This window comes from Microtus ochrogaster, unplaced genomic scaffold (assembly GCF_000317375.1).
Source record: "Microtus ochrogaster isolate Prairie Vole_2 unplaced genomic scaffold, MicOch1.0 UNK42, whole genome shotgun sequence".
Lineage (NCBI taxonomy): Eukaryota > Metazoa > Chordata > Mammalia > Rodentia > Cricetidae > Microtus > Microtus ochrogaster.
Window position 1 is genome coordinate 1,994,684 of NW_004949140.1, and position 11,869 is coordinate 2,006,552.

Sequence of the window (11,869 nt, forward strand, 5' to 3'; positions counted from 1 at the left end):
CGTCTCTATTGTTGGACTATTTTACCTTCTATTTAAATTCTTTCATTTTGATTTTGTTTATGGGGAGATAGGGAATCTCATCTTGTAACTCAAGTTCGCCATGAGCTTGTGAGCCACTTATCCTTCCCAAATGCTAAGTACATACCACCACGCTTGCCACATGCTCTAATTTTAGATTTAATTGGGTAACTAATTGCTGGTGGTATTGTTTTAACATCTTAAATACCCATTTTTTGTTTTTTTTACTAGTGGTCATATCAATAATGATAGAAATGTTCATTTTTGAGAATTTTGTTCTACCATTATTTTTCATTTTTGCTTATCCCTACTGGTAAATAGTTGCAAAAGCACAAATTACCTTCTTGCCTTAGGAAGCATATTCATCACTTTAAACAGTAATGCCTTCCACCTAGTACCATTTGGATAGTCAAATATGGACTACTACTCTACTCAATGCTATTTAAGGTTTTTATGACACATCAGCCTTCCACTTCTACAGTAGTATTAAAATATATTGTATATTAGAAATCAAAGGTATTGGTACATTGTTAAACTGTGCATTTCTAGAGCACCAGGATTTATTTGCATTGCTTTGTGTTGGTTTATTTTAAACAATTGCCATCAGCTCTCTGCCCACTGCCAAGCCTTCCAGGCTGGAAGGCCATGCTCACATAGAAGACCCTGGTAAAACCCAAGCTTCTGTCACACCCCACGAGCCACAAAAAGATTCCTGGAAAGAAAATAGGTGGACATGGGAGAAACAAAAGATGAGAAAAAGTGGAGTGAGATTTATCAGTGTGAATTGTATACATATAATAAATTGGCTACACAACTAATTTTAATTTAATTAAGTTACTAAACAAAATAGAACAAATAACTTGACTATAATTGAATAACACGGTTTTCCTAAAATTTCTACCTAGCAGTAATTTCATCAGCATTTGGGAGAAGGAAACTTTTTTGAGGAAGAAAAACTTCATTATTTTGGACATAGTCAATGTGAAATGTTTCTTAGGTTAACTAATCAGTTTTGCTTAGTAAACTTTTTGCTGAATCAGGTGAAGGTTGTTTGGACCTTCTTCACATCTTTATTCACTTCAATGAGAATCTTTATTTGCTTCTCTATGGACTTGACAAAACACTCTTCCTCTGAAACAAGAGTTTCTGTGATCAAAGTGTAGCTGTCTAGAAAGCAGCCATGTTTTTAATTTTCCTATTGGATTCCTAGGTTAACTTGGATAACTGTGTTGAAGTTGGACGCATTGCCAACACCTACCATCTAACAGAAGTGGATAAATATGTCAACAGCTTCGTCTTGAAGAATTTTTCTGCATTGCTGAGCACCGGGGAGTTCCTGAAACTCCCCTTTGAGCGTCTTTCCTTTGCGCTTTCCAGCAACAGCCTTAAGCATTGCTCTGAACTAGAGCTCTTCAAAGCTACCTGTCGCTGGCTTCGCCTGGAAGAGCCCAGAATGGACTGTGCCCCCAAGTTGATGAAGAGCATCCGATTTCCGCTGATGACACCACAGGAGCTCCTTAATTACGTGCAAACGGTAGATTTCATGAGAACTGACAATACTTGTGTCAACTTGCTTCTGGAAGCCAGCAATTACCAAATGATGCCGTTTATGCAGCCGGTTATGCAGTCAGATAGGACTGCCATTCGGTCTGACACCACTCATTTGGTTACACTCGGTGGAGTCCTGAGACAGCAGCTGGTTGTCAGTAAGGAATTGCGCATGTATGATGAAAAGACCCAGGAGTGGAAATCTCTAGCCCCCATGGATGCCCCAAGATACCAGCATGGCATTGCTGTCATTGGCAATTTTCTCTATGTCGTTGGCGGGCAGAGCAATTACGACACAAAAGGAAAAACGGCTGTCGATACGGTGTTTAGATTTGATCCTCGCTACAACAAATGGATACAAGTTGCATCTTTAAATGAGAAGCGCACCTTCTTCCACCTAAGTGCTCTCAAAGGATTTCTGTATGCAGTTGGAGGGCGAAACGCTGCTGGAGAATTGCGTAAGTCTGCCTACTTACTGTTTTTAAATTTCTTTTTTTTATTGATTTTTACTGAGCTCTACATTTTTCTCTGCTCCCCTCCCTGCCTTTCCCCTCTCCCCTTCAGTCCTCCCCCAAAGTCCCCATGCTCCCAATTTACTCAGGAGATCTTGTCTTTTTCTACTTATACATAGAATACATTTTTTTAACCCAGAAATTTGTTTTAGGTCACAAAATAAACAGTTCTAGAAATTTAAAGACAAAAATATACCCAGGGTTGCATTTGTAAACTATTTTTTCTATGAAAATATCAGATATCATCTATATATCTTATTTCAGCACATACTGTTGGCCAAGGTCAAAATTATATCTAATACGTAGTTTGCTGTATTGCAACAACTATAACACATACAGACACACACACACAAACACACAGAGTTTTCATATTGAAAGGTCAATTGGAATGTATATTCAATAAATATATATTCTAATGGCACCTAGGCAGAAGTTTGGCCTAAATCTTCATTCTCCACCTTAAAAGCCCATAAGCTATGGCACTTACTAGGTCAAGTTCCTTTACTGAGGCCTGGCTCTTATTTCTTCATTTCTGGAATTGATACCTAGTAGAGGTCACATAGTAAGATGATGTTCTTCTCAGAGTAAATATGAACAGTTCATTTAGTATTAGGTGAAATTGATTAACTTTGATAATTAAGGTCTGTGACCGCTAGTTTCCATTGTACACTTCTTCTGTCTTCCTAACTTCACATTGGTTACAAGTCTATTGTAACAGAAATATTTTGGCTAAATAAATTAACCCCGTAAGGTATATTTTTCTTACTTTGTATTAAATGTGAACAATACAATTTTTCCTATAGTGAATGCCAGGGATACCACATTTTCTCTGTCAGCACTGTTATTGTTTAATCTCTTTTATTTTCTAACAATATATGTTTTTAAAAGTCTCTACAAAGAGTTTTTGTTGGTTTAAAGTTATTTGGTGGGTTTTATTTGTTAGTTGTTGTTGCTGCTGCCCCAGTGTGGGATCTTGAACTCAGAGTATTGTGTATGGTAGCCAAGCACTGTACTACTGTGAGGTAGAGTCCTTGAGGTATCCCAAGCTCCAGATTGTCTGTCATGGCTTTAAATACTTACCAGAATCTTTTTTCCTAATATTGTAAGAAATAAAAGAGTCTTTCGTAGTCTATAGAGTAAGAGAGAGAACAACTACTCTCACTTCTATACTGTCCTATTTATTAAGCACTTTCGTATTAGTGACATGGCCTTAATGTTACCGAGCTTTTTGCTCTGATTTCTCTCTTTTGGGGTTATGATAGTTTTCCTAGGACCAAGCTCTATAGATTTGGGAGGGCCTAGATAGTATGATTATTAACTGTGCTGGTTTCCCAATTTATTTCATGCCCTTATTATAGAGCTGTCACGTCAGGTCTCCGTAGTTTAACCACACACCTTATCTTCATTGTAGTGTTGTAAGTTTATGCAATCTGAAAATGTCTGGACAGTACAAGTGCTGATTTTGTGATTTATTGGAAAAGTAACGACGATAGAGATAGTCTTCAAGAGTTGACAGAACTCTGGATAGCTAACCGTGGCAATTGGTGGTCATTTTGAAAAGTCTATTTGCACACGAGATGGGTCCCTTTCTTAATACTTTCTTGATAATGTGATCATTCCTGTGAATATGCGGCCACTTAATTTTTATTGCATTGCCCCTAATATTAATTAGAAGTATTCTTCTTCTAGGAATTATACTCTGTAAGCCAAGGTGTATCATTATGTAAAACTAAGACACTAGAAGCTTCCTTTTTGTCATGCATCCTGCGTTCTGTTTCTCTTACGTTGTGCCTGGATAGTAACAAGAAATAAGTGAATGCATTGGGCAAATGGCATATGAATAGACTACCTTGAACATGCTCTGTACCTCTAATTAGAGAAGGTTGCATTTATGTATTTATAAATATGTATGTAGACACACACACATATACGAACAGTTAAAGAGCTAAAGGCCATGAATTTGAAAGCAAGATGGGGTGAATGGGAAAGGTTCGAAGGAAGAAATGGGAGAAAAAAGATGTAATTATATTTGCTTTAAAAATGATTTTGAAAATAGGCCTGTGTTGGTATTGCTAGACTATGATGAGGCTGAATGACACGTACTTGAAGTCTTTGCGCTTGAGATGCTGAGGAAGGATGATCCAGAGGTCAAGACCAAACTAGGTCACATAGTGAGACCCTTTCTCTTTCTCTGTTTTTGAAACAGGGTTTCTTTGTGTAGCTTTGGAGTCTGTCGTGGACCTTCCTTTTGTAGAGCAGGGTGGCCTTGAACTCACAGAGATTTGCCTGCCTCTGCCTTCCAAGTGCTGGGTGCACCACCACATCTGGCTGAGACCCTGTATTTAAAAAGGTTTCATAAAGCTTAACCTAAGGATAGATAACTACTTTAAAACATATTATATTGTATTATCTACCTGAGATGCTATAGATTAATTTTAGTTTTATTTCACAAATTGCATTTTTTACAACTGTTTGTCTGGTTACAATACAGATATTAACCTGCCTTGTTACAAGACTGCTCTAGTTGTAATTTAAGATCTCTCCCTTAGCTGGGCATAGTAGTGCATGGCTTCAATCCCAGGCAAAGACAGGAAGATATTTATGAATTCGAGGCTAGCTTGATCTACAGAGAGAATTCTAGGATACAGAGAAAGGACAGACAGGACAGACATGGAAACCAGGGCATGGGGCGTGGAGATAGAGAAATCTCCCATCATTTATAACTTATAAAATTATTCCTAAACTTTTGTAGGAAATGATTATTTTCCAATCAGTATCACTGTCAAATACATTTTTTAATTAAATATTTTAAGGTACAGTATATTGGAGTTTTAAAAATTTTATGATTGACACACTAAGTGCATTTAAATTGAGACTCTTGGTTCCAGAAAAGACTTCAGACCAGAAAGATTTTCCAAAGCTAAACTCATGATTTCCCTCATTTTCTGCCCCTAACTAGCACTCCTTTGGAGCTCCACCTATAATCTTTTTTTTTTATTTTATTTTCGAGACAGGGTTTCTCCGTAGCTTTTTGGTTCCTATCCTGGAACTAGCTCTTGTAGACCAGGCTGGCCTCGAACTCACAGAGATCCGACCGCCTCTGCCCCGAGTGCTGGGATTAAAGGCGTGTGCCACCACTGCCCGGCTCCACCTATTATCTTTAAGTGAGCGGGAGAGTAGACTGCCTCCTGTTGTCCTCTGTCGTTTTTTCAATTTATTTATTTATTAAAGATTTCTGTCTCTTCCCCACCACCGCTTCCCATTTCCCTCCCCCTCCCCCAATCAATTCCCCCTCCCTCATCAGCCCCAAGAGCAATCAGGGTTCCCTGCCCTGTGGGAAGTCCAAGGACCACCCACCTCCATCCTGGTCTAGTAAGTTGAGCATCCAAACTGCCTAGGCTCCCACAAAGCCAGTACGTGCAGTAGGATCAAAAACCCATTGCCATTGATCTTGAGTTCTCAGTAGTCCTCATTGTCCGCTATGTTCAGAGAGTCCGGTTTTATCCAAGGCTTTTTCAGAGCCATAAACAAAGGACATTGAGCCTTAATTAGTGATCCTAGAGAAACTAAATAAGGAGAACCCAAAGAAAAACATATAGGCATACTCCTGAATATTAACCTTCATCAGGCGATGAAAGGAGACAGAGACAGAGACCCATATTGGAGCACCAGACAGAAATCTCAAGGTCCAAATCAGGAGCAGAAGGAGAGAGAGCACGAGCAAGGAACTCAGGACCACGAGGGGTGCACCCACACACTAAAGAAAGTCTCATATAAACTTCTGAGTATTTCAGACAGAGACTGGATGGGTTTTATTGTTGTTCTTTGTTTGTTGGAATTCCCCTTATACAGACTTGCCAGCATCTCTTCCTGTAAATGAGCATCTCCTCTTTAACTCATTAAATTTCCACACTCACATGCCTATGTAAATAGAAAAGGTGATGGGAAGAGGATGGCAGACTCAGGGATTGGTGGGGAAAGTCTCTTAATGACTTAATGGGTTCATTAGTGCCAGTGCATTCTGTATTTTTCATAGACACAATATCCATTGTCCATGCATAATTATAAAATGAAAACAGTGGCGAACTTTGTAAGTCATGATAGATCATTTTAATATACTGGGCCTTTTCAATTTCTCTCATGAAGTGTGTAGGGGCTGGCTAAGGAGAAAATTATCTAAGCCTGTAGTACACAAAACAAAGGCAGTATACCTGCATGTCTGATATATTGCTGGATTATAATTTTTTGGACATTCTGCTTTCCCTGATATTGGTTGCAATAGGAAAGTAGAATCAGTGTATAGGAGCTGCCACTTAAGTGAAAAGGGATTCTTTTATTTCTGGCATCTTTCAGAACAGTTCTTTGGTTCTTCTTTTCCAACCTTTTAAACATGTAATGTCCTATAAGAAATTGGCCTTCCATTGAGGTTTTCCATTTTGAAGAAGACTATAATGGTTCAGATTCTTTCACTTCAATTACATATTTTAAAGAAGCTTTCAAATGATGAATTAACAGGAAAAACATGTTAAAATTTCAAATAAATATGCAGTAAAATTACTAAAATGTATTTAATGAGCCCTGTATCCTGATTACTAAACAATACCCTCAGGCTCTGGATCCAGAATCTGTTAGGGCTTTCCCTGCATCTTGAGAGAATGATCTCAGAAAATGAGGGTCTCTGAGAGAAAGGAAATAAGCATCCTAATTATAGTTATACATCAGAACCTCAGACCACTGAAGTAGAGTTTCTAGTTTAGGGGTCAGGAAACTTCTGTCCAGTCCCGGGAACACTATAGCTTTGTGGGATATCAATTCTCTGTCACAACTAATGAGCACCACTCTTGTAGAGCAAAGCACCTGTAGACAATTTATAACCAAATATTTGAGCCTCAGTTCCAATAAAACTTTATTTATGACCACCAAAATTATAATTTCATATCATTTTCAGCTGATACCTGGAAGTCTTTTTGAAATCCCCTGCTTGTCTGTAAGATTAGATGACTTTCTCATAGAAATCTGTCCATTTATTACTTTTCTAATGTTACATGGTGCACAATCCATTAAGTTCCCTTGTGTATGTGTGAGAGGGTCAGAAAGCTGGGAGAGAACAGTGTACACTCAGTGTGTTTGCTTGCCCAGGTGACAGTCACTGTGAAATTAGTTTTTCATATTTTGATGTTTCTTCCTGTATACTATGTCAAAATAGGTACTCAGAGTTGATTGGCTGTTCCTTGTTTGTGATTTTTTTTCCTTTTCTGTATTTTTAGAGCAAAGAAATTTAAGAAATGTCAAATTAAAAAGTTACAAACAAATGGCAGAAAAGAATCCTTAGTGATTTTTACAGATCTATGATGTGTTAAATATTATATCATATAGCCTAATATAGCATGTTTCATATGAACATAGTCTCAAAAATTATAAAAGCCCTTCTGAGATCTCTCATTGATTTATGCATTTTCAGAAATTAGTATATTATTACCCTACTAAAAAGGAAAAAACTTGAGATAAAAATCATTGTATCTCTTTTTCTTAACAGCTACAGTAGAATGTTACAATCCAAGAACAAACGAATGGACCTATGTTGCCAAAATGAACGAACCTCACTATGGCCATGCTGGAACCGTGTATGGAGGAGTCATGTATATTTCAGGTAGACAATTACACAACATAATACTATCTATACTTTTAACTATATGATCTCTCCATATAGTGCCAGTAACAATAACAATTCTTAGAAAATAGTAGGCAAGAGATAATTAATATTTTAGAAGTAATTTTGTGTGTACATTTGCACGTAAATGCTTTGAGCATTCTGAACACTTATAAGCTAGCAGCAAACCAATTCAGCTATACACGTATAATTTATAAGAAACTGGAAAGCATTTAGACTTGCCAGTTCATTTTTTTAAAGCCTCAATACTTTGTATTCTAGTAAACATCAATCATTCTCTGTTAATATGTAGTAATTTGTTTTCCTTAATATTTGCCTAAGTCATGTTAGGAAATATTTCATTATGTAATATATAAGCTCTGTTGTGCATAAAACATGCATAATACTCTGTTTTAGTGTAACCCATCACACACACATACAAACATATATATGTGTATATATGTATATACATGTACATATATATCACATAAACACACAATATTCACTTAGTATTATAATAGAGTTCTACTGTGGTGCCATTATATGCAGAGATATAGTTCTATAAAAATGCTAAAATGGCTCAAGTTTGTCCAGAATTCAATTGATAACTTTCATTCTCAAATAGTTTGTGCTTGAATTGGCCTTTTATAGAATTCAGAAGTATGTCTTAACCTAATGATCACCTTTGATACTGACATTTAAGTTTTTAGACAATTTTATTTATCTTCCCCATTTCTCTTTCTCTCTCTCTCCCTTCCTTCCTTTCTTCCTTTCTTTCTTCCTTCTCTCCCTCCCTTCCTTTATTTTTCTTTTCTTTTTTTCTTTCTTTCTTCCCTAGTTCAGTCTGCCTCTGACAGCCTGCTTCCCCAGGGAAGTAGTTATGTTCTTAGAAGAACAAAATTGTTAAGGGGATGATAAGTCACAGAGCGCTGCCTTGTGATGTCTGTAATCAAAAGGGGTTAGTGAAAGGCCTGTAGCATTTGATCAGCAGGTTTCCAGGGTTCAATTCACGAGTGACCATGGAGCGAGCATCTTATATCGACAGAGTCATAAAGGAGATCATATTGCATGACCTACCTGCTTCATGTGTTTGAGTTCTCTACTACCATAACAAGAGCTCCCAGTTCTCAGGGGCAAAACTGACATTTGAATGGTTTCAGGAGCACTTTTCTGTAACTGGTGTATGTTTCAAAGAAAAATCATCTTCCACATTGACTAGGAACCAACCAAGCTAGTTTTATAACCCAAAAGAAAACTAACAAAAAAACCCCACAAAAACAATGATTTGCTTTCTAGTAGGCTTTAAATCATAGAAAGCGATGCTTCATTGATTGTTGCCTTGCCGCTTGATAACTCTTCAAATGGTACAGCTAAAGATTAGCATAGCTCTGCTCCTTGTCTTCTGAAGGTAGAGACTGATACCTTCATTCCATAGGTTGGATTATGTAGCTTAGTCTTAATCAGTTTGTAGGTTATAAAGACCTAATATACCAACAACCAGCTGATACATATTTCTCATAATGTTCAGAATTCTAATGTTTTTGCTTTGCAAGGCAGATCACCCCAAACTCTATAAAACCAACAATTTTGTGTAGTCTTCCTGGTTGGTGTGCTACTGGCATGAGACTTTCAACACTTTTTAGTAAATATTTTGCTTCATATTCCTAATCCTAATGTGTTAACTAGAATGGGTATTCTGATTTGGAAAAGGAATTAATGAGTACCCAGATTTTGAAGGGCTCTAGCCTGGTGCTTAGTCTACCCACTAAAATGTCACAACTGACTGATTCTTTATAGTTCAGATTTACTACTGACTCAACTCTAATAGTTGCCAAAATATATTTCCATTCGTTGAAGCTTCTGAAGTATGATCAATCTCCATTTGAGAAAGTTATTGTAATAATATAAGACCTTTTTTATTTGTCTTAAAATTTTGAGAATATTTTCTTTATTTTTTGTTAAAAGAATATAGAGTGATGATATTTATGAATTTACTCTTTGTAAGCTGCAATATGTCGTAAAAGGTAGCTAAAAGTTAATTATCTATGGGAGAATCTTACTATTACATTTTAATGACCTCTTTGCCTCATGCCTATTATTTTCATTCTCTAGGAGGCATTACCCATGACACTTTCCAAAAGGAGCTCATGTGCTTTGACCCTGATACTGACAAGTGGACCCAGAAGGCACCAATGACCACTGTCCGAGGCCTCCACTGCATGTGTACAGTGGGAGATAGGCTCTATGTCATTGGGGGTAACCATTTCCGGGGAACCAGTGATTATGATGATGTCCTGAGCTGTGAATACTACTCACCTATCCTTGACCAGTGGACCCCAATCGCTGCCATGTTAAGAGGGCAGAGTGATGTTGGGGTCGCTGTCTTTCAGAATAAGATCTACGTGGTTGGTGGATATTCGTGGAATAATCGCTGTATGGTTGAGATAGTGCAGAAATATGATCCAGAGAAAGATGAATGGCATAAGGTTTTCGACCTTCCAGAGTCCCTTGGGGGCATTCGAGCTTGTACGCTCACAGTTTTTCCACCTGAGGAAACCACACCCTCACCTTCTAGAGAGTCCCCTCTTTCTGCACCCTGATCATCCTTACAGTTAAAATGCTATATTCCTCTCTTTGCAGTGTGTCATGATTATCTCCCCCCCCCTTAAGTAGTGTGTCTGTTAGAATTAGCCTCCAGTAATTGATACAGATATTTGAAAAATTGATATTGATGTTACTTGTGATGTTTGAATGGCCTAGAATGTTTATAAAGTGGTAACAAACCATCCTGGAAATATCTCCCATAGAAGCTGATGCTTAACATGAAAAAAAAAAGTATTGTCTATAAAATGTTCTTCAGTACTTTCTTCATGCTGTGTGCTGGGCGTAAAGTATTCGTCATCTTACATTATAATAAGCTAAGTTAAAGGTGGATTATAGTCAGTGTACATCTGTGCTCACTAGGCTTCAGAGTAAAGACCTTTCCTTTCATCTTTAACTGTAAGATGTCAAAGGGAGGCAACCTGCTCCAGCAAGAAACAATGCGCAAAAGGTTGCCAGCTCGCATGAGCTACTCCCTCTTTTCATAAAGTATTTTTGACACATCTGTCAACCCACCTGACTGCGTGGGTGCATTGAGAACACACCAAGTTTCTTAGACACACAGGAGAAATAACAGAAATTCACAACACTAATTTTGTGTGAGGGAAGCATGACCCCTCTGCTTATAAGACTCAATTAGGGTTTTTTTTTAAGTGTGTATAAATATACATGCACAAACTTATATCAAACACAAATTTTTAAAAATTGAGTATCAGGTCAAAATAAACGTGAAATTAAAAAATAAATCTTCTAAAAAGCAGCTTCAATGAAAAATGGGGATTCAGTATGTCCATACCGAATGCATATATGTAGAACCATACTGAATTTAGGTGGATAAGGGCTAGAAATTTTGAACAACTAAATTTGTCACTTGGCCAAATTTTATCTTAAAAATCTATATTCTCTTCCTTCTCCTTTGCTGTTGAGATAACTTACCTATTCTGTGTATTCTGTGTACTCTCGGTTCATGAGGTTATTTAGCACAAAGTGTAGCAGCTTCTCCAGAAAAGCTGCCTTTGCTCTATGATGTTCATGTTTTCCCTTCTTTATTCAATAAAAAAAATCAGTGTTGCTCTGCTCCGTGCTGTCCCGTTATTCTCTGATTTGACTTCCATTTATTAAAAAACTTCCGAGGGACAAGAATGAGGAAGGTGTGTGTGTGTGTGTGTGTGTGTGTGTGTGTGTGTGTGACATTTATTCAAAGAGGAAAGACTTGGGCCAGCCCTCTCCTCACTGTGAAGACACTGCTTGTGGCCTTTGAGGAATTAGTTTGTGAAGAAGCTAATTGGCTGTTTGTTACTCAGCTCCAGTGCCATGCCTGGGTAAACTACAGAAGAAATTACATGCCCCCCTCCATTTCTTTTACCTTCTTTTTCTTCCCTGCTGTGACCTACAAAATTAGGTCCAGAAACCATGACTGGGGCGGTGAGGGAAAAGTAGCTATGACAGACACAGTCACAGGAATGCTGGCTTCTGGTGAGGTGTTGCCACTCTGGTGGAGTGGCATTTGCTTGTGTTGTACTCCAAGCGTGTTAGTGTG

The 11,869-nt window shown here is 37.7% G+C and overlaps 1 protein-coding gene across 7 annotated transcripts in view; it reads left to right on the forward strand.

The window, feature by feature from the left end:
* Klhl13 (kelch like family member 13) overlaps positions 1 to 11,408 on the forward strand; it is a 171,700-nt gene extending 160,292 nt beyond the window's left edge. For 6 of the 7 annotated variants that reach the window (XM_005368915.3, XM_026790141.1, XM_013354381.2 and 3 more), the window contains 3 exons: positions 1,229 to 2,024; positions 7,615 to 7,728; positions 9,841 to 10,328. In XM_005368915.3, the coding sequence (XP_005368972.1) occupies positions 1,229 to 2,024; positions 7,615 to 7,728; positions 9,841 to 10,328 (1,398 nt within the window). Of the gene's footprint in view, positions 1 to 1,228; positions 2,025 to 7,614; positions 7,729 to 9,840 lie in introns of all 7 variants that reach the window. The other variant, XM_013354380.2, reaches the window with a different exon arrangement.
* Positions 11,409 to 11,869: the final 461 nt, after the last annotated feature.